Source organism: Syngnathoides biaculeatus, chromosome 14 (genome assembly GCF_019802595.1).
Source record: "Syngnathoides biaculeatus isolate LvHL_M chromosome 14, ASM1980259v1, whole genome shotgun sequence".
NCBI classification, from domain to species: domain Eukaryota; kingdom Metazoa; phylum Chordata; class Actinopteri; order Syngnathiformes; family Syngnathidae; genus Syngnathoides; species Syngnathoides biaculeatus.
This window is the reverse complement of record NC_084653.1, coordinates 595097-619192: the sequence shown is the minus strand read 5'-3', so window position 1 is coordinate 619192 and position 24096 is coordinate 595097. Positions and strand designations below refer to the sequence as shown.

The 24096-nt window shown below is 41.3% G+C and overlaps 1 protein-coding gene across 8 annotated transcripts in view; it reads left to right on the top strand.

Annotated features, from left to right (window-relative positions):
• rab3gap1 (RAB3 GTPase activating protein subunit 1) overlaps positions 1 to 24096 on the top strand; it is a 230181-nt gene that overhangs the window by 143676 nt on the left and 62409 nt on the right. For all 8 annotated transcript variants that reach the window (XR_009798163.1, XM_061841834.1, XM_061841830.1 and 5 more), the window contains 3 exons: positions 1489 to 1833; positions 2165 to 2302; positions 9221 to 9448. Coding sequence is in view for 7 of the 8 variants with exons in the window: in XM_061841834.1 (XP_061697818.1) it covers positions 1489 to 1833; positions 2165 to 2302; positions 9221 to 9448 (711 nt within the window). In the remaining variant the exon portion in view is untranslated. The remainder of the gene's footprint in view (positions 1 to 1488; positions 1834 to 2164; positions 2303 to 9220; positions 9449 to 24096) is intronic.

Below are 24096 nucleotides of genomic sequence, written 5' to 3'. Positions count from 1 at the left end.
TAGATCAGACAGGTTTCTGGGCTTTTGCTCAGAAAAACAGAGTTTCACCTCCCTCCAAAGATTTTCTATTGGGTTTAGGTCTTGAGACTGGCTAGGCTACACCAAAACCTTAATATGCTTCTAACAGTGCCACTCCTTGGTTTTTCTGGGTGTGTGGTTAGCGTCATTGTCATGTTGAAAGACCCAGCCACGACCCATCTTCAATGCTCTGACTGAGGGAAAGAGGTTGTTCCCCAAAATCTCACAATACATGGCCGCGCTCATCCTCTCCTTAATACAGTGCAGTCGTCCTGTCCCATGTGCAGAAAAACACCCCCAAAGCATGATGCTACCACCCCCATGCTTCACAGTACGGATGGTGTTCTTGGGATGGAACTCATTTTTCTTCCGACCATAAAACCTTCTCCCATGACTCCTCTGTATCATCCAAATGGTCATTGGCAAACTTCAGACGGGCCTTAACATGTGCTGGTTTAAGCAGGGGAACCTTCCATGCCATTCATGATTTCAAACTATGACGTCATAGTGTATTACCAACCGTCACCTTGGAAACGGTGGTCCCACCTCTTTTCAGGTCATTGACCAAGTCCTGTCGTGTAGTCCTGGACTGATTCCTCACCTTTCTAAGGATCATTGAGACCCCACGAGGTGATATCTTGCATGGGGCTCCACTCCGATTGAGATTGACCTTCATGTTTACCTTCCTCCATTTTCTAATGATTGCTCCAACAGTGGACCTTTTTTCACCAAGCTGCTTGGCAATTTCTCCATCGCCGTTTCCAGCCACGTGGAGTTTTACAACTTTCTCTCTGGTGTCTTTGGACGGCTCTTTGGTCTTGGCCATGTTACAAGTTTGAGTCTTACTGATTATATGGGGTGGAGAGGTGTCTAACGACATCACACAGGTGCATCTTACTCAGGATAATACTTGGAGTGGAGGTGGACTAACAGATCTTTGAGGGTCAGAGTTCTAGCAGATAGACAGATGTTCAAATACTTTTTTTTGCAGCTGTATCACACAAATAAATCATTAAAAAAATCATACATTCCGATTTCTGAATTTTTCTTTTTAGGTTATCTCTCTCACAGTGGACATGCACCTACGATGAAAATTTCAGACCCCTCCATGATTTCTACGTGGGAGAACTTGCAATACAGCAGGGTGTTCAAATACTTATTTCCTCACTACAATAACCACTTGCACAATATATTGGTGTCTAATAAAGCTTTAGTACCATAAATATTCTGCCTCTACAAAGGTGGTAGTAATCATATTTGATTGACACTGTCATAGAATTATTCATTAGTATTGTTGTGGATGTAAATGTCCATATGTAGACCTGTGAAGCACTATAATGGCAGCAAGCTATCTGGTACTTGAGTAGCACTGTTATTTTAAGTAAAACATATTAGAAATAAGTCTTAATGTGATTCAGTACACTTCACAACTACTCATGTATTTATTTGTTGTTTCGGCTGTTTGTATAGATGCTGAATTACTGCATCAAAAGGAAGAATGCCAGAGATCACATTTGCAAGAACCCAGAGAGCAGCAAAGATCCTGCCTTCCAGAATATCCACCAATTGACGGAATTTACAGCAGTGACTTCATCCACACAAATAGCTGCTGTGTCAGCTGGGAAATCCTTAGATTCTTGGAGTGACAGTGAAGAAGAGTTCTTTGAATGTTTGAGTGATCAAGGGGACACTATGTGTCCATGTATTAGAAAGGAAAAAGATGGGAATAAAACCAGAGCAGAAGGCAGGATGCACCCCTATAACAACATGACCCTTCTGAACTCTTCCGAGCTACTATTTATTCCTGTGACACAAGTAATATATTTCTTCAATTACTTTTCCATGATTTTAAAAGCACACTTTTAATATACTTATGTACTGAACATTACTGCAATGTGGATTACCGAGTTAGTGTGGAATTGTTTGTCAAAGATTTGACAGGCAATGGACCAGAATTGCTCAGGTTTATAATTACTCAACAGTGCACTTCATGTAGATATGTCAGATATTTGTCACTCTTTTCCAAAATTTCATTAATTCATCTGTCTATCAAGCATGGAAAGAATAATTAAATGTGGACATGAGAAAATGTAAATGTACACTTTGCAAGTGAAATGTGCATTAATTGTTTTTTATGTTTTACCAGGAACCTGCTCCCATGACCGAGGATTTACTCGAGGAGCAGTCAGAAATATTTACAAAATTGGGAACATCAGCTGAAGGTGCCCAACTTCGTGCTCAGATGCAGAGTGCCTGTCTTCTCTCTGACATGGAGTCTTTTAAGGTTAGACACACTAAGTAGGCCGTAAAGTATACTTGGTGTGTTGTTGTTGGTGTTCGACCATATAACAGAAAAATTGATTCAGGGTTTAAATTATTCTACCACGAAGTAGATGGGGAAGAGAAATTGAGTAGGGGTTATTTTGATGGAAGAGCTGTTTAAGAATGTCTTGGAGGTGAAAAGAGTATCAGATCGAGTGATGAGATTAAAATTTGAAATTGAGGGTGTTATGTATAATGTGGTTAGCGGCTATGCCCCACAGGTAGGATGTGACCTAGAGTTGAAAGAGAAATTCTCAAAGAAACTCGATGACGTAGTTCTGAGCATCCTAGGCAGCGAGAGTGTTGTGATTGGTGCAGATCGTAATGGACAGGAAACAGGGGCGATGAAAAAGTGATGGGTAAGTACGGCATCCAGGAAAGGAACTTTGAAGGGCAGATGGTGGTGGACTTTGCAAAAAGGATGGAGATGGCTGTAGTGAACAGCAAGAGATCTCCTGTTTTACTTCCATAACTCCTGTTGGAGAGGGCACTAAGCCCAGGCCTAGTTTGAGCAAGCCATCTCTTCCCAACAAATTTACCGGGGAATAATGGACCATGAGCATTGTCAATTTACACGACTCTCCCAGGGGGTCTAACACCCACGCAGGAATCGTTTCAGCGACGAGTGAGAGTCTTCCCTGAGCTGTTCTGGAAAACTCTTCCCTTCCTGACATGGTGCATCCTAGAATGCTCTCTCTACATGCTGTTTTACATGCCCCTGTGTCACACAAAAATTTAATTGACTTCCCGTTCACGATCAGTTCCACCTCAGGTCTAGCCACGTCGAGCGCAAGAATTTCCTGCTTCTTGAGCATCGGTCGTGACATTTTGATGAGAAGATGGCTGCTCTAGTCGTGTGGTGGTGGGCATTTTGTTTTTAGGGCAGTCACATGAGATGTGACCTTTTTCTCCACAAAACCAGCAATAATTCCGTTTTGATCAAATTCGCACCTCCTCCCCATTATTCCTCTCCTGGCTCTTCCTCGTCTGCGGCCACGATTCTGAAATGTTCCGCATAAAGCTCCATAAATTTCTCCTTCCTCTGTCAGAAAGGTGCCAACTTTCTTTTTCTCATTTTGTAGCACTCTTTCTGCGTGTAGTGCTTGGTTAATGTATCGTTCCAGGGTTCCAGTTGGTTTGTCAACCCAATGTTTTCAATCCATTGTTTTATAGAATTATTTGAATTAGCATGGAGAGAATTTTTTAATTGGTCTTGATACACACTCCCTGTAGTGTGATCTTCAGGAATCCCGCTGTTTGCTTTAAAACATGCAGTCATTCTGATTCTGTATTCTTCAAATGTTTCATCGTCTTTTTGTTTTGCTCTTCCAATGGCAGTATAATTTGCTCCTTGTCTAAATCTAGCAGAAGCATGTTCTATTAACCCTTTAACGTGATGATTAAGTTCCCTGCTGTGGTGAGAAAGTACTTCGTTCTTATCTTTTGGGTTCCAATCTCCTCTGATACTGTGCCAATCTCCCTTTATTGCTGTCATTCAAATTTGTTGTACTTCCACACCATTTATGTGGCAAGACTTCCTTAAGTCTTCCATTCCTTGGACGAATTCTGTTACATCAACTTTATGAGATGTGATACCTTCGATGGCCTTTTTCACATCATCTTGAGTCCAGGTTCTATGGACCAAAATGGCAGGTAGTTGATCATCTTGAATATTAGGATTTGCCACTTCTATCATGGGATATGTTTCTTCAATGCTTTCGTCAGACTGATCTATTTTTGGCATGGGGGAGAAAGTCTTTCCCCATGTTTTTGACCATTCCATTTCTGCTCCTCCTGATCTAGTTACTCATTTATTTGTTCCTCCATAGTGTGGTGGAGGTGCTACTGGTCCTGTCTCATCATCTTCCTTTCAATGAAACATCATTGATTCCTCTTTCTTATCGTCTTATCTTTGCCTGTTCCTGCTTTTCTATCCTTTTAAATTTTCCCTCTTTTCTTTTTATGGCTATTAACATCCAAAACTCTGTATCGTCCTAGCCATCTTTACTCTTTAATCATTTTTGTGTGTGGTTCTTATTTTATCCTGCAAGTTAACTATTTTTTGCGTATTGAGCTAGCCTGCAAAGCCATATTTTTTTATCCACAAATTTAGATATTTTATTTTTGAAGAATATTGGCTTTCTCCAAACTTCCAGTCCTTACATGGTAATTTTTGCTATGCTATGCTATGCTATTTTGCTGGATGATTTTCCCTTGTTGAATTTAGTGGTCCACCTAGGGTGACTAAACTGACTTCCCCTGAAAAGGGTGAAAATTACATTCTGTTTGAGGTAATTCTCAAGCTTCTACCAAAAGTGGTGGAGAATTCTTACCTCTGCATCCTCAAACAGTTTTCCCTCAATTTACTGTTCAAATGAGGTAGCGAACCCCACTCACACTTTTACACATGCACATGTTTCACGGAGCTCACGTATAGGACACACGTTGCCCTTTTCTCAGTTTTATAGACTGATTAGTCTACTCGATAGGAACTAGCATTCTCGAGGTTTGGTTCTGCCGCAGTCACCCATATGCGCATTCACTCATTCCTCATGAGTGTGGGAGTTTCCTACTCACCAGAGATGTCTTCACTTCCTTCGGCTTCTTGTCAACCCTCAGCCTCCAGACGCAAAGTCGAGGCACAGTCCCGGAAAGGGTCTCAATTGCCGTGGCCACGGTCTTTGCCTGAACGTCGACTCGGCCCCTGGAAACCTCCGGTATCTTGAAGGACCAAGTAAATGTCAGGTTCACCAATTAGACATTCATTAAACAGGACAAAAAAGGAAGCAAAGACACCAGTTCAAGTCTCGCGAGGAGAGAGGAGAGGAACTGTCTCGTACAATTCGCCACTGCACTCTCTGATTATCCTTTCCTCAGCACCTCTATTTATTTAGTTTTAAGACGCCCCTTACATGGATGTTACAAAAAGGAGATGGTAAGCAAAACAGTTGGAAACAAAGTGTACATGTTTGTTCATGTGCGTGTGCATGTGTGTAAGATTGCCGAGTTCATGTGTGGTCATCATTTCTTTAACAGGCAGCAGTTCTAACAGTTCTGATGATTAAATGTTTTTGTTCTTGCTATCCCTTGCCAGGCGGCTGAGAGCAGAGCAAAGCATTTCTTTATTGGAAGCAGATGTATGATAATTATGATCACAATTATTCGGACAGGAATTCACCAATTTAAGCTTTTTGACAGGCAAAAGTTGGTTTGAAAAATATCCAAACCGTTACGCCCTCAAGTGTGCGACAATATTTAGCCTAGCTTGGGCGTCCGGGGGTAACGAAGCGGGAGGAGGCCGTTAGCCCCAGATGCCGAAGCTCGGCTAAAGGCCTCTGCCACAATCAAAGCTCGGCTAAAGGCCTCCGCCACCACCGAAGCTCAGCTAAAGGCCTCCGCCACCACCGAAGCTCAGCTAAAGGCCTCCGCCACCACCGAAGCTCAGCTAAAGGCCTACCACCGAAGCTCAGCTAAAGGCCTCGCCACCTGAAAGCTCAGCTCGCAGCCCACCGCCAAACTCACTAATCAGACTCCGCGTCATTCCCACCGAAGAACCATCCGGAGCTGCCAGCTCGGAGCTCCCGGGGGCCTTTATTTACGCACTTAAGTCGCGCTTAGGCCTCCAAGTAGTCAGACTCTGCGTCATTCCGCCCGAAGAACCATCCGAATATTCAACATTAATTACAGCCACAGGTTCAAATCTGTATGGAAGTATTGCTCCGTCTTCCCGATCAAACCTATCTTCTTCATCAGATGAGGATAAAGCTGCCCACGTAGATCATGTGACTTGCGAAAATGGCAGCGTCCCTGAAAATAAGACATTGTCAATAAAAAATCTCAAAACGCAATTAAATGAGAGAGGATTTAACATCACATTGTCAAAATAGGATACATATTACATGACCTATTCAAACACTGTTCATGCAAAGCACTGGATTTCTCCTTTAAGGTTGCTTTATTCATTGACTCACGGTTGCTTTATTTATCACGTTTCCTGTTTGTTACATTTCGGACCACCGTGAGGAAATAAAAAATAAGATTTGTGGAGATGTGGCCAGAGGAGGCTGGAGATGGTGAGAGAGAGACAGCTGGCATTCTGCTCATGAGGAAAGGTTCCTCTTGTTGAGGAGGGGGCGCCACAACGGCGTGATGGAAGTGACGTCACAACAGTGTGCCCGGGACATTCAGTACTCTACACAAGAAGACTTCACCCGTTTGCTTTCTTTGTGACTTTTTGTACTGCAATAAAAATGTTCTTGTTTTATTATTGTTTCACCCGATGCTTGTACTGTTGTAATTTTTCTCTCAAGTATGCAAAGTATAAATGCTGTACTGTTGATTAAATGCCTCCAGGAGATGTCTCCGAGTGATGAATCGTAAACAGTGTTTTAGAATTTATATTTATATTATAAATGTATAAAACTGGATATATTGTATTTATAAAGTTTTGTAAGGACATATTTAACAAATACTTTTTGTCTCAAATATGCAACGTATAAATGCCGTTTCCATATTTTAAACGATGGCATGGTGGAGGAACTGTAAAGCAACGCCCTCACAGTTCTGAGGACCTGGGTTGAATCCTGGCCCCGCCTGTGTGGACTTTGCATGTTTTCCCCATGCCTGTGTGGGGTTTTCTCTGGGCACTCCGGTTTCCTTGCACATGCCAAAAACATGCAACATTAATTGGACAATCTAAATTGCCCCTAGCTGTGATTGTGCGTGTGACTGTTTGTCTCTGTTTGCCCTGCGATTGGCTGGCAACCAATTCAGGGTGTACCCTGCCTCCTGCCTGTTGACAGCTGGGATAGGCTCCAGCATTCCTGCAACTTTGTGAGGATAAGCAGCTATAAAAATGGATGGATGGATATTTTAAATGTTCTGGTACCCACATAAACATCCCCACTACTTTGTGGTTTTTCACTTTTCACGGGTGGTTTTGGTCCCAATTAAGATGGAAAAATGAGGGATTACTTGATTTCTCTGTCGACTTTGACAGTCTGTGTTTGTTTACAGCATTGAAGCCTGTGTTATGGCATGCAAGCTTGCAAATCTTCTTCCATTTACATTTTCTTTGTGCAGTTTCGCTACGCATTTAAATTCTTTGTGCAAATGAGTTTTACTTTGGTAAAGTGTGTTATATGTCGGTGTCTTGGAGAGAGAATACAGAGGGAGGATGGCAAAATTGACTTGAAAGAAGCTTGATAAGAATGATGGGATCAAGAATCCATGGAATAGGCTTGGCTGGAATTACAAATTGAAAATGAACATATTTCCTAAAATAGACTAAGAACCTGGGAATGCATACTGTGTCTTATCAGTCGGAGTTTAAGTATGGATCTGGAGGAAGCATGCGATTTTTCAATCACATTAGGGGAAAAAAGCAGGCACAACTGGTTAAAAAAGCAGTCAAGTTATAGGTTCCCAGGTATTTTCTATGCTTTTGCTATGTACTTACTAACCTAGTAAAACTTAGTTGTTTCACTTAAATACTTCATTTTTAATCTATTTTTCATATACAGTGGTACCTCTACTTATGAAATTAATTCATTCCAGTAGTTTTTTCGGAACATTAATTATTCCTAAGTAGAAGCACATTTTACATGTAAATAGCGTAATCCATTCCCAACACACACGCACACCTGCCAAAACTAAGCATTCAAAAGTACATAATGTAAAGAAAAAGTTTACATTTGGCATTGGACGATTATGTAAAGAGAAGGGTGAGTGACAAGCAAAAGGCATCGTGGCGGACAGAGGAGGAGGCACAATTTGAATGCCGAGAGAAAACATATGTACAAACGTACCCATGCACACAACTTTATCCATCCATCCATCCATTGTCTTAGCCGTATATCCCCACAAGCGTCACAGGGAGTGCTGGAGCCTATTCCAGCTGTCAACAGTGAACTGGTTGCCAGCCAACCGGAGGGCAAATCGAGACAAACAGCTGGACTCACAAGCACACCTAGGGGCAATTTAGAGTGTCCAATTAATGTTGCATGTTTTTGGGATGTGGCATGGGGAGAACATCCAAACTCCACATAAGTGGGTCCGGGATCGAACCCGGGACCTCAGAACTGTGAGGCCAACACTTTCCACCGTGCCGCTCTGCACACAACTTTATTCAACTAAAATTTATCGAGGCCCATGTTGAACAAAGCTGAATAAACGTGGGGGAAAAAAACACAGATGGAAAAGGTTTACTTCTCCAATGTGCGTTACCTTGTGACAGTGCTAGTGTGATTCGATGACAGGTGTCCAAGGGAATCAAAAAGCATCATGGGTAAAGATTACGGTCCCTCCTAGCTTAATGGGATGCCAAGAATGAGCCATGGCGATAGCCAATAAGAGAGCAACTCTATCGCGCCACACAAACCAAGATACAGGACGTGCATCATAGGTAAAGATTGACATACCTCCTACCCAATGGGATGGCAGAAAGATGCTCCAGCGAACAAACTAAGGTACAGGATGTTTACAGTCAGTGGAATTTGAAGAATCCAGCGGCTATTTTTTCCTTTCGTATCCTAAATTTCCTTCGTAACTACCATTTGTTTGTCCTTTGCCACCTGTGTGGCACCTCTCCCTGTGGATGGCTCCCACAGGTTGTCTTTCCTCACCTGGAACTCCAGTGCCTTCCCATGTCTCTATTCTATTTGTACTCTTATTCATTAGATGTGTGTGTGTGGGGGGGGGGGTTCATCAGGCTGTGTCAGCAATGATACGTGGGGATAAGAAAAGTCGGTGTTTGTATTTATTCTGATCATTTTATTGTTTTATTTTTTTAAAAAATCTTTTCACTTGCATTCCTCATATATGACGATATTTTTGTAAGTGCTGATTGAATAAATCCTCCCAATTTCATTTTTCTCTTTAGGCAGCCAACCCAGGTTCTGTTCTTGAGGACTTTGTCCGCTGGTATTCCCCCAGGGACTTTTTGGAGGAGGAGATGGTCAACGAGAAGGGTCAAACAGTGTTCAAAGGCCATCTTAGTCCACGAATGAACATCCCAGGCAACATATGGGTCGAGACTTGGGAAAATGCTCGGGCTGTGCCTGCGAATCGCCAGAGAAGGCTTTTTGATGATACCAAGGAAGCAGAAAAGGTCAGAAAACTCTCCTCCTCTCTCACTGTCAAACACTATCCTTAAAATTGTCCATGTGAGAGCATATACGGAGGATTACCCGACACGTTTTCCACCTGAATCAGTCTTTGATAAGGATTTGCCAATTCATAGTCCCTCTCAGATACCTCGACAATGCTTAAAAAGAACATACAAACAAATCGTCTCAATATACCTAAGTATGTGGATGTACATTGGTGTTAAAATATGGCATTACTGGGGTTCCGATAGTTAATATTTTTCATAAGACGTGCTTCTTTTCCTTGTCTGTCAGACATGAAATCAAGTGAGACGTTTCCGACTATAGGTACAGTTGAAACCAGAAGTTTACATGTTCTGTGCAAAAACATGTTTTTGTCTCACCATCTGAAGTCAAATGAGACTAAACCACTCCTATTTCAGGGTAGTCATGATTACCAAAATTATTCTATTTTGTTTAAGGTGACAATAAGGAGAGAACCTTTCTTAGAGAATTTTACATTATTTTCTTGAAAGAAATGGAAACCAGGATGGCGATATTCAGCAGAATAATGATTCAAAACAGACTGTGAACAAACTCTCAATCAGTTTCAAAGAACAGAAATAAAGATGATTTAATGGCCCAGCCAATCACCTGACTTTAATCTCATCAAAAATCAATGGAAAGAACTGAAACTCTAGGTCCATAAAAGAAGCCCACAGGAACGTCAAGATTTAAATACTGTTTGTGTGTAGAAATAGTTATAGTCATACCACAGCAATGCTTGCTTAAGTTTCTTCATACAGGAGTTGTCCTGAAGCTGTCATTGAAAACAGAGGCTTTTGGAGAAAGTATTAATTAAATATAAGTTTAGTTTAAGTACTTTTCCTTGTGTCATTTCACATTAATACACTCAACTTAGTTTCTGAGTGTTCTACTTTGTGTTGTTCCCAACACCTGGTGAAATTTTCATGCCAGTTAGCATCTTTTCAAAAAAATTTTGACGTGTCAAATACTTAATTCCAGTCTTTTATTCATATATATATATATATATACACACACACACATCCATTTTCTTAGCCGCTTATCCTCATAAGTGTCGCTTGAGTACTTGACCCTATCCCAGCTGTCAATGGGCAGGAACCGGGGTACACCCTGAACTGGCTGCCAGACAATCGCAGGCCACATAGAGACAAACAGACGCACTCACAATCCCACCAAGGGGCAATTTATGGTGTCCAATTAATGTTGCAAGTTTTTGGGATGTAGGAGGAAATCGGAGTGCCCGGAGTAAACACATACAGGCACGGAGAGAACATGCAAAATCCACACAGGCCAGGTCGGATTTTAACCGAGGTCCTCAGAACTGTGAGAAAGATGTCATAACCAGTTGCCCACCGTACTGGCGTACTCAGTATCATGAGAGTGAATTATGTTGTGAGAGACACATAGCACATCTAATTGGTGCTGAAATTACAGAAATCTCCAGGAAGTCAAAAAAAGATTGGAATTCAGCAACCACTTTGAAGGCTTTTCAACAGAGTTGAATCAAATTTCTTAGCAGTCAGTTGTGAAAATCTGGGGTTTTGGGAGTCAGTTGCCAAGTGGAAAAGAAAATAGATTGAGTTCATGCTCTGTTTAAAGGGGTGCAGTGGAGTACCAGATCCAGCAGTTGTTTTTTTTCTTGTAATTAAATTTTATAACCCATCCATTTACTGAATCAATTTTCTACCACTTGTTCAGGGTCAAACAGGAACTGGAGCCAATTCAAACTGATTTTGAGCAAGAGGTGGGTTTGTTCATATTGTAGACTGGTCACCGGATAGTCACGGAATGCATTGAGGATAACCAATCATACTGTCACACATGAACTAAAATGAGTAATAGTGATGTCACTTGAACAGCACCCATACTAGTTACTTCTCTTGTCTTGAATAGATTCAAAAAAACTTTTATTTGAAATATAAAAAAGATCCCACTTTGTGCTGAGCACTGTGGTACCAACTGGGATGTCCTCCAGGGCTCCGGACAGGATACTTTTTTCCTTGTTGGACCCTGCATTATGATTCGCCCCCTCAAGGATAAGGCTTTTTGGCCAACAAAGACTGATTCTAAAAATTTCAAAAAAGATATGGCCTGAGAAACGGGCCGCTGGATGGTGCTGCTTGTCGTTACGTGCAGGAAGAGTTTCTTAACCTCTAAAGCCTCAATGAGCCACTCCTCCACCATCAACACAAGCAAGCCTCTTTGCCTCTCTCAGAAGGCAACATTGATGTGTGTGTGTGTGTGTGTGTGTGTGTGCGTGCGTGCGTGTGTGTGTGTGTGTGTGTGTGTGTGTGTGTGTGTGTGTGTGTGTGTGTGTGTGTGTGTGTGTGTGTGTGTGTGCGTGCGTGCGCGGGCGTGTGCGTGTGCCTGGGTGCGTGTGTCTGGGTATGTGTGACAGAGAGAGACTTTGCATTTTATGAGAGATAATCTAAAAACAAACATCCAGAAATCACAATGTACGATTTGTGTGATACAGCTGCAAATAAGTATTTGAACACCTGTCTATCAGCTAGAATTCTGACCCTCAAAGACCTATTAGTCCGCCTTTAAAAGTCCACCTCCACTCCATGTATTATCCTGAATCAGATGCACCTGTGTGAGGTCGTGAGCTGCATAAAGACACCTGTCCACCCCATACAATCAGTAAGACTCAAACTTGTAACATGGCCAAGACCAAAGAGCTGTCCAACAACACCAGAGACAAAATTGTACAACTCCACACAGCTGGAAAGGGCTACGGAGAAATTGCCAAGCAGATTGGTGGAAAAAAGGTCCACTGTTGGAGCAATCATTAGAAAATGGAAGAAGCTAAACATGAGTCAATCTCAATCGGAATTGAGCCCTATGCAAGATATCACCTTGTGGGTTCTCAATGGATCCTTGGATCGATAGAACTTGATCAATGACCTGATAAGAGCCGGGACCACCGTTTCCAAGGTGATTGTTGGTAATACACTAAGACGTCATGGGTTGAAATCATGCATGGCACGGAAGGTTCCACTGATAAAACCACCACATGTCAAGGGCCATCTTAAGTTTTCCATTGAGCATTTGGATGATACAGAGGAGTCATGGGAGAAAGTATTGTGGCCAGATGAGGCCAAAATTGAACTTTTTGGTCATAACTCCACAAAGCGTGTTTGGAGGTCGACGAATGATGAGTTCTATCCCAAGAACACCATCCCGACTGTGAAGTATGGGGGTGGTAGGATCATGTTTAGTGGGTATTTTTCTGCACATGGGACAGGACGACTGCACTGTGTTAAGGAGAGGATGACCGCAGCTGTATTGTGAGATTTTAGGGAACAACCTCTTTCCCTCAGTCAGAGTATTAAAGATGGGTTGTAGCTGGGTCTTTCAACATGTCAATGACCCGAAGCACAAAGCCAGGAAAACCAAGGAGTGGTTCCGTAAGAATTATATCAAGGTTCTGGCATGGCCTAGCCAGTCTCCAGACCTAAACCCAATAGAAAATCTTTGGAGAGAGCTGAAACTCCGTGTTTCTCAGCGACAGCCCAGAAACTTGTCTGATCAAGAGAATTGTGTCGAGGAGTGGACAAAATCCCTCCTGCAAACTTGAACAACTACAGGAAATGTTTGGCCTCTGTAAGCAAAGAAAGGCTATTGTGGCAAATATTAACATTGGTTTTCAAATACTTATTTGAAGCTGTATCACACAAATAAATCATGAAAAAATGAAACATTGTGATTTCTGGAATTTCTCTTTTTAGATTATCTCTCAGACAGTGGACATGCACCCATGGTGAAAATTTCAGACCACTCCAGGATTTCTAAGTGGGACAATTTGCAATATAGCAGGGTGTTCAAATACTTATTTTCTTCACTGTAATTCCACTGACCATGTTTGGAGGAAGACGAATGATGAGTTCCATCCCAAGAACACCACCACTACTGAGAAGCATGGGGGTGGGAGCATATGCTTTGAGGGTTTTTTTCTGCACCTGGGACGACTGCACTGTATAAAGGAGAGGGTGAGCGCGGCCATGCATTGTGAGATTTTGGGGAGCAGCCTCTTTCCCTCAGTCAGAGCGTTGAAAATGGGTCGTGGCTGGGTCTTTCAACATGGCAATGACCTGAAGCACACAGCCAGGAAAACCAAGGAGTGGCTGTATAAGAAGGATATTAAGGTTCTAGTTTTCTCAGGTGTTCAAATACTCATTTCACTCATTCACTCTATGACACAAATAAAAAAAAATCATACGTTGTGATTTCTGGATTTTTCTGTTTAGATTATCTCTCACAGTGGACATGCACCTACGATGACAATTTCAGACCCCTCCATGATTTCTAAGTGGGAGAACTTGCAATATAGTTGGTGTTCAAAATTTATTTTCTTCACTGTATAAAGCTGGTGCACATGACGTCACCATTTTCACGGCGCCATATTGCCGTTCAAAAAGAGCTGCTCGACAGTGTGGGGGACGTTGAACCGGAGCAGAATATTCACAATGCCCGAGACTTTTTGTGCTGTTGGTTGTTACAACAGACCAGACAGATATTCAAAGAGGTCATTCTATAGAATACCAGCTGAATAGACCAGAAAAGATCAATGGATTTTGGCAATTAAATGCGTTGGATGGTGCCCAACCAAATACTTACGACTGTGTGGCCATCACTTCATTTCAGGTAGGAATTATTGTTCTCAATCTCAAACTCCCAAGAAGTATCTATAATCCCAATTTGGCTCAGTTAAGAACAATGCATTTAAAAAATAATAACAATAATAAATAAATGACGGGGTGCTGCAACCACACATTAGATTTTGGTAAACCTCTCCCCCCAATTCGAATTTAAAAAAAAGAAAATAAACCGTCGGTCACACAGGTTTACGTAGGTCAACGTGTGGGCACAACACGCTTCTGTGTACGGGGGCTGAAGCCTATCCCAGCGGTTTTTCGTTTTTTAAATACGCAGGGACTCATTCGAGAACAATGCATATTTTAAAAAAATATGAATCTGTTACGGAGAGGTTTACCGAAGTGTACCGTGTGGCCGCAACACACTTATTACGTGTGTGGAGGAACCGACTCGTCTTGTTTTTTTTTTTTTTTTTTTTTTTTAATGCAATGTTTTTCAAATGAGCTAACTTGACATTAGAAATACTTTTTGGGAAACGCTACGGAGGAGCCATCTCACTTGTCCTCTCTTTTTTCCAATTATAGTAAATGAATTTGAGTTTGTGTAAAACCAGAGGTCATTTATGTAAGTATTGGTATTTGTATTGAATACTAGCTGAAAAAGATTGATAGATTTTAGCAAAGGTTAAGGTGTAGCCGAACACACTTCCGCGTTCACGAGCCATCTCCCCGTTGAAAACAGATCCAGCAATGAAGTATTTGTTTGCGTCCAGACATTTCTACGCTTTCAAACTCTTCTTTCTAAATCCCGGCAACTTACTCACCAGATACATGTGTAGATCCAGTTGTCCAAGACGAGCGGAAGCGGGTTAACAGTCCAATTTCTTATCAGCGAAAACATCGACTTCAGCATTTAAGATGGGTCCTCTATTGTAAGTGTCTCTCATTTTTCCACGTACGTTCGTTTATTATCACCTTCTAAATGTATCGGACAAAACTCTGGGCGTCATGCCATAAAACATATTTTCGGTCGTCACCAACCGACTAAGATTTGAGCAATGCTTTGCTTGACCGACTGGATGACCAGTCACGTGACTTTGGTGACGTAGCTGCATGAGCTCTATATACACTGAAGAAAATAAGTATTTGAACACCCTGCGATATTGCAAGGTCTGCAACTTAGAAATCATGGAGGCATCTGAAATTGTCATCACAGGTGCATGTCCACTGTGAGAGAGATAATCTAATGAAAAATCCAGAAATCACAATGTATGATTTTTTTTTTTAACAATTTGTTTCATAAAGCTGCAAATAAGTATTTGAACACCTGAGAAAAACAATGTTAATATTTGCTACAGTAGTCTTTGTTTGCAATTACAGAGGTCAAACATTTCCTGCAGTTGTTAACCAGGTTTGCACACACTAGAGGGATTTTGGCCCACTCCTCCACACAGATCTTCTCTAGATCAGACAGGTTTCTGGGCTGTCACTGAGAAACACAGAGTTTCTGCTCTGACTTTTAAAGGTGGACTAACAGGTCTTTGAGGGTCAGAATTCTAGCTGATAGACAGGTGTTCAAATACTTATTTGCAGCTGTATCACACAAATAAATGGTTAAAAAAATATTAATTATGTAATTCCAATTTCTTTAATTCCAAAACATCTGAAGGTTCCTCTTTTACCAAGACCAAAACGTCAGGGGGAAAAAAACATTTTCTCATCAATGTAATGAGTTGCAAAAGATCAGACTTCAACAAATCACAGACTTATTCAGGGTTAGGGCACCTAATAAAGTGCTCAAGTCTAAACTCCATTTTGCTGGCTTCACAGTTTCAGTTGCAAATATGAAAATTTTTTTTACCCTTTTTAAGCAGAAAAATGTCAAGTGAATTTGATCCCGGACGAGCCCCCAGTTTTGTTATATGAAAATTTAGACGAAAATCCCCTTGCTTAAACCAGCAAAATATGACAAAGCATTGGTATTGCGTTTAAGACAATTTAATCACACACTCAACAATACAACCCTTCTTCTTCTTTTCCTCTTCCTCGCTCTCTTTTGCCTGGCAGTTCCATCCTCAGCACCCTGGAGCTTCACACGTCCTTCTCCACCCCTCTTATTCACACACATATATTCGTTATACTTCAGCTTATCTTCATTCCTCTCCTTTTCAGTGCGTACCTCCATCTTTCTAACTGTTCCTCCGCCTGTTCCCTGCTTTCACTGGAGATCACAATTATCATCTGCGAACATCATGGTCCAAGGTGAATCCAGTCAAACCTCGTCTGTCAGCCTATCCATTACTACCGCAAACAGGAAAGGGCTCAGCGCAGAAACCTGATGCAGTCCCACCTCCACCTGACGTTGATGACGTTCGATCTTTAATGAGGTTGAATGGTAATAATGAGATAACTCAATATAAGAATGACAAAGATAGATGAAGATGGAAATTTTGAGAATTTAATACAGTGATAAAAATTGTTCAGATAACATTCATCCTACAGTTATCTCCGCCAGATGCGAGGTAAGGTTGCGATGTTAAGGCAAAATTCAATGTTAATAGAACATAAATCAATAAAAGTAAAAATGGTTAAAATAATAAAAATTGTTCACACAACATTCATCCTACAGTTATCCCCGCCAGACGCGAGGTAAGGTTGCGATGTTAAGGCAAAATTCAATGTTAATAGAACATAAATCAATTAAAGTAAAAATGGTTAAAATGATAAAAATTGTTCGGATAACATTCATCCTACAGTTATCCCCGCCAGACGCGAGGTAAGGTTGCGATGTTAAGGCAAAATTCAATGTTATTAGAACATAAATCAATAAAAGTCAAAATAGTTAAAATGATAAAAATTGATGGTAAGAAGGATAAGATAAATGATAAAAATAGCAAAAAGCAATATAAGTGAAGTGGGATTCAAAGCATCTAAAAGCATCAGAAATTAGGGATAATAGACATTTTTGAGTGAGCCTGTTAGGGTTGATCAAGTCCTATATAGCTCGAAGCCTAATTTAATCATAAGGGTTTTCGGGATTACGGATAAATTGTCAAGCCAATTTGCCCTTCATAGGTAACCACGTAATATCACTGGTATTATCCTGCCATTACCTTATTATAGTAGTTTTACTTGCGCCCAATCTCAAAAAGAGTCGTCAATTTAGGCACTCCAAGTTGCCAATTCCTTCTCCCCGCCAGCTTGCCACACGACTATTACACCTATAGAAAGACCTTGTCTCTTTGTCAGCGAAAACTAAACAAAAAGCTGAGAACTGCCGTATCCAAGGTTTTTATAGCTTTTTGGTGGAACATTCTGGAAAATATTGGCTGAATCTACGCCTAGTGGGAAGGGCCTCCTTTCATCCTATTGGGCCCCATTTGCCATCCCTGGCTTGACTTGTCACGCCCTCCTTAGCTTCATTCAATTTTGTATTTTTCCCTTTAATTAATAAATGCATCTTTTTAAAAATATAACCACAATTCACATTTGGTTTCACCCTAGTTTTGAACAATAGCATAAATGTATCAACATTCTTGTGAATACAATTCTCTCATGCATTCTCAGGCTTGTTTTAGTTGGTTGCTTATCATGTGTTGCCTTGTCTGAGAGAGACAGCCATACACAGGTTATATTCTTTTCACAAACCTGCATCTTATTTTTTGCTAAAAGTCCAGTGGAAAAATAGTTGAAATCTATTTCTGCTTGCTGACTTCCCGCGTGGTCATTCGAGTGTGACGGGCTTCCTGTTCAGTAACTTGATGAAGCAACCATCTTGAAAAATGTTAGGTGTGGCTTGACAGCTGCATCCTGTCACTGTCTTTATATCAGAAATAAGATGTGAATACAAAGATATAACAATAATTGGGTTCTTAAGGTTGCTAACCCCGATATATGTATGTAATACAAAGATATGAAAAATAATCAGGTTTATATAAGGTTATTGACTTTGGTATACGTATGCAATGCAATGAGAAGCTAAGCAGGTAGGCTACGTTTATCAGAGAGATCTTTGCCGTACTGGTGACCCAATCGAGTGTAAATTTGTTTGGCGACATCTGGTGTCCAATTTGAAAGTTGGTGGCTCAGCTCAAAACATGAACCTTAAGCCATACACCCCAATTATCAATTCGCTCCATTGCTATTTGTGGTATGGCAACCTATCTGACAGGGCAAATAGTGCATCTGTGGTACTCTTTCTAGGCATGAAACCATACTGTTGCTCGCAGATACTTACTTCTGTCCTGAGTCTAGCCTCCACTACTCTTTCCCATAACTTCATTGTGTGGCTCATCATCTTTATTCCTCTGTAGTTTTCACATTTCTGAACATCGCCTTTGTTCTTAAAAATGGGGACGAGCACACTTTTCCTCCATTCCTCAGGGATCTTCTCTCCCGCTAGTATTCTATTGAATAAGTTGGTCAAAAACTCCACAGCTAACTCACTAAGTTGCTTCCATACCTCCACTGCTATGGCATCGGGACCAACTATCATTCCATTTTTCATTCTGTTCAGTGTCTTTCTAACTTCTCCCTTACTAATTAATGCCACTTTCTGATCATTCACGCTTGCCTCTTCTACTCTCCCTTCTCTCCCATTTTCTTCATTCATTAACTTCTCAAAATACTATTTCCATCTACTTAGCACACAACTGGCACCAGTCAACGTATTTCCATCGCTATCCTTCAACACCTTTACTTGCTGCACATCCTTCCCATGTCTATCCCTCTGTCTGGCCAACCTGTAGAGCTCCTTTTCTCCTTCTTTCGTGTCCAACATGGAGTACATGTCGTCATATGCCTCTTGTTTAGCCTTCGCCACCTCTACCTTTGTCCTATGACGCATGTTAATGTATTCCTTACGCCTCTCCTCAGTTCTCTCCATCTCCGACTTCTTCTTCGCTAATATCTTACCTTGGATGACTTCTTGTATTTTGGGGTTCCACCACTAAGTCTCCTCCCCTTTCCTACCAGAAGACACCCCAAGTACTCTCCTGTCTTCCTCTCTGAATACCTTTGCAGTTGTATTCCAGTCTTCTGGGAGCTCTTCCTGTCTTCCCATCTACTCCATGGTAAAATAATTTAAACCCTTCACCTAAACTTATAGCCTTACTCCCTTTCCACTTGCTCTCTTGGATGCACAACGAATAGTCACCAGAATTGAAAAACCAGGCAAATGTTCTTTCCGGCAAATATTCCAAGTCAACAAATGTCTAGAAATGTCCAGGGACAAAAGGCAGAATGGAGTATGGCGTGTACTTGTCTACTTGTCCAAAGAGTGGTGGGGAGAACCTCCGTTGACAGTACTTCTCATCCTTATATAGGCACTCCTCGGAACCTATTGTCACTGTTTCTCTGGAGTGTTCGCCCAATACAGAGAAGTTAGTGTGACTTTCCAAATATTTTTCCGTCTTATGCAGTGACTCCTTCGATGTCAAAAGACAATTTTTCCAAGACTTCTTTGTCGAATGATTCAATTTATAATCTTTCAGATACAGTTATGGATCATTCTTTAGCCTCAGTCGCCGATGACTTTTCTGCAAACTCCTCAAGTCCTAGTTATAAGTCTGAAAATTCGTTGAAGAACAAACAAGTCAGTTGTCTTGCAACAACACTCTCCTCCCCAGTTACTGATTGTACAGTTGATGATGCAAGCTTCAATGACAATGTTAATGATGTTGTTAGCGATGTCGACTTTGATGATTTGAGTGATAATGCTTCACTACGATTGTGCAATTCTGATGTGTTAGCTCCCCTTAATGAGAAATTGACACATTTGTCAGCTGACCAGAAAGCTGAAATGTCACGTCTGCTTTTTGAGTTTTCTCACCTATTTCCAGATGTGCCTGGCCGCACATGCCTGGTTTGTCATGACATAGATGTGGGTGATGCTTTGCCTGTGAAACAACACCCATATCGAATGAATCCTACAAAGAGTAAAATTCTGTGAAAGGAGGTGCAGTGCATGCTGGATAATGACATTATTCAACCCAGTGACAGTCCATGGAGTTGACCTAGTGTACTTGTGCCTAAGAGTGGTGGTGGTGGTTGCCGCTGCTGCGCTAACATGACTGTCATGAACTGACTCCTACCCTCTGCCGAGAGTGGATGATTGCATTAATCACGTCGGTCATGCTACATACATGAGTAAGTTTGACCTTCTGAAGGAACACTCTGTGGCGACCCCTAACGGGACAAGCCGAAAGGAAAAGAAGAAGAAGGAGCTCATGAGATTCCTGGGCATGGCAGGGTATTACAGGAAGTTTTGCCAAAATTTCTCAGACGTTGTGTTTCCACTTACGAACCTTTTTTGGAAAATGGTTAGATTTCGGTGGGATGGCAGTTGTCAAGCTGCATTTGAAAGGGTCAAAGCCATACTCATAAATTCTCCAGTGTTACAGGGACCAAACTTTGAGGAAGCATTTAAATTGCAAATTGATGCAAGTGATGTAGGTCCAGCTGGTGTCCTGATGCAAGAAGATGACTCAGGTCTTGATCATCCGGTGTGCTACTTTTCCCAAAAATTTACACGAAAGAAATTATTTGACCATTGAAAAAGAGACTCTGAGTCTTTGCAGCATTTTGAAGTGTACTTACAGTGAAGAAAATAAGTATTTCAACACCCCTGCTATATTGCAAGTTCTCCCACTTACAAATCATGCAGGGGTCTGAAATTTTCATCATAGGTGCATGTGCACTGTGAGAGTGATAATGTGAAAAGAACAATCCAGGAATCACAATGTATGATTTTTTTAACGATTTATTTCCATGTATTCTGTGTATTATCCTGAATCAGATGCACCTGTGTGAGGTCGTTAGCTGCATAAAGACACATGCTCATTTATAATCCTATCCAACCTGCTCAGTCCTCGAGGAAACACTTTCATTTCTGCCACCTCCAGCTTTCCTCCCAGAAGACACACCAAGTACTCTCCTGGCTGTCTCTCTCTCTCACCTTGGCTGTAGTCAAGTCTTCCGGGAGCTCCTCCTGTCCATCAAGAGCCTGTCTCACCTCCTTCCGAAAGGGTGCACAACATGCTTCCTTTCTCAACTTGCATCTGTCAGATTCCACTTATCCGCAGGACTAATCGGGAGAAATGTCCTGACCGACTCTCCATTTCAAGGGTTAAGCCAGCCCTTTAGCCCAGCCAACTTTAACGCCGTATACGCTGGGGGACGGGAGCTTCCTAACCCGGTGTCTGGATGAATTCGTCTGGGTGAACTAACTGCCTTTAGTTTTGCAAAGCTAATCTGGTCTCCCCTCACTTATCAGCCTTTATTGAGTCACCTTACAGAGGAAAAAGGATAACAAAGTGATCGCTTCGCTTTTACAGCAGCTTCCTCTCATATGAATTAATTGCATTTGTCATTGACCTAGCAAGTTTAACAATCCTTGTCAGGATTTGTTTTTAAGCCGGAATTTATCAATGAGTTACTTTTTAAAATGGAATTACGACTAGGTGTTATCAGTATCATCGATCAATCATTAATGAGGTTTTCTGGTAAAAGATGAGACAACTCATAAGAATGACAATCATAGATGAAAGTGAAATTAAGGTATTTAATAAAACGATAATAATTGTTCAGATAACATTCATTACTCAACAGTTATGCGGGTTACAATTACAATGTAAATTCAACCTAAATCAAAAGGAAATAATGATTAAGATGATGATTCTAATGGTAAGTAGGATTGAGTAAATGATAAAAGTAATAAAAAGCAATAAAAATTAAGTAAAGTCAAAAGTATTCAAAAGCATTAGGTTATTAGGAAAGTATAATTTTTTGAGTGTGCCTTTTCGGGGTGATCAAGTCCTACGAAGCTTGAAGCCTAATTTAGTAATAAGGAATGTTATATTCTTTTCACCTCCAAGACATTCTTAGCCAGGTCTTCCTTTATCATAACCGCTATTCAATTTCTCTTCCCATCTACTCCATGGTAAAATAATTTAAAACCTGCTCCTAAACTTCTGGCCTTACTGCCTTTCCACCTGCTCTCTTGGGTGCACAATATATCACCCTTCCTCCTAAACATCATGTCAACCAACTCTTGAGCTTTTTCTATCATCGTTCCAACATTCAAAGTCCCTACACTCAGTTGTAGGCTCTGTGCATTCCTCTTACTCTTTTTGCCAATGAATCCGGGTTCCTCCTCTTATTGTCTTCGACCCACAGTAGTTAAACTTTCATCGACACCCTGGAGGTTAACAGTGCTCACGAGTGACAGCACAATAAATCGGTCTGTATGCTGATAATACAAACCCAATTCCAATGAAATTAGGATGTTTTTTGGAGTAAAAACTACAGTGATTTGCAAATAATGTTTAACCAAGTGAATGAGAAAAAAATTAAAGGTGTTTCAAGAAAATCTTCCTGAATGTACAAATGCAGGTGATTTAGGGATTTAATCATCTACGGTCCATAAAGGAGAAATCACAAGGCCGAAAACCAACATTGAATACCCTGTGACCTTTGATTTCTCAGGTGGGTCTGCATCAAAAATCAACATCATTGTGTAAAGGGTATCACCACATGGGCTCAAGAAAACCTTTGGAAAACCATCCATCCATCCATTTTCTTTCGCTCATTCGAAGTCGGCTCGCGGGGGCAGTAATTTAGCAGAGAAATCCAGACTTCCCTCTTGACAGCTCAAATCAACTTTAGAATACTTCTTTCACAACAGTATGTGGGGAAAAAAGTGAAAGTTTCCGAATACTTAGTGGTGGCCCTCTATTTTCTGTCTTACTTTGAGTGATCTTCATTCTTCTCCTTTCCACTGCATACCTCCACCTTTCTTACTGTTCCTCCACCTCCACCAACTCCTGAGCTTTTCCTGTCATAGTCTCAACATTCAAAGTCCCTACCGTGAGTTGTAGGCTCTTTGCATTACTCTTCTTCTTCTGCTGCTGACTAATCCGCTTTCCTCCTCTTCTTTGTCTTCAAACCACAGTAGCTGAATTTCCAGCGACAACCTGCAGGTTAACGGTGCTGGGTGCGGGCGTTGTTAACCTGGGCCACGACTGATCCGGTATGGTATTCTTTAATCAGGTGTGCTGAATGCGTCAATCGCGAGGGAGTTTCATGTGGAAGACGTGGAAGAAGGTCCTCTGGTCAGATGAAACCAAAATCAACCTTTTCGGTCACAAGCAAAACAATATATTTGGCAGAAAAGGAACACAGCTCATCACCCTGAACACACTATCCCCACTGTCAAACATGGCGGTGGCAGCCTCATTGTTTGGGCCTGCTTTTCTTCAGCAGGGAAAGGGAAGATGGTTAAAATTGATGAAAAGATTAATGGAGCCAAATACAGGACCATTCTGGGAAAAAATCTGTTGGACTCTGCAAAATACCTCAGACTGGGACGGAGATTTATCTTCCAACAGGACAATGATCCAAAACATAAAACTAAATCTACAATGGAATGGTTTTATTTATTAAAAAAAGTTTAAAATATCCAATAAATTTCATTCCTCTTCACGGTTGTGTCCCACTTGTTGTTGATTCTTGACAAAAAAATTTATTTTAACATCTTTATGTTTGAAACCTAAAATTCAAGGGGGCCGAATACTTTCACAAGGCACTGCAAGAGTGCATCAACACCCCACATTATGTTAAGCTTGTACAGAGTGCCCTTACCTGTCCTCAGTTCCCGTTGTGGACCAGTGCAATTGTGCAAAGGGAGCAGTTTAAAGTTGAAAGATCCTGCCCACTCTGGTCCGAGTTCAAGTGGCGTGCACGTCTTCAAGGGTCGGTAAGGTGGTACTGACGATCTCTTCAACGGTTTGATTGTCCATTGCAGTTTGTGTTTGTCCTTTATTGTGGCTGTGTAGAACTATTTCAGCAGCTCTTGTGACGGGCCTTGCCTGCTCAGAAGCTGCAAGAAGTACATACTTTGCTGGGCTTTTTTGAGGATGGAATTGATGTTACTCTCCCACTTAAGGTTCTGTAAGACTGTAATTCCCAAGAACTTGAAAGTCTCTGTTTGAAACAACACAGTTGAACAGTGTGAGGCCTCCTGAAGTCCA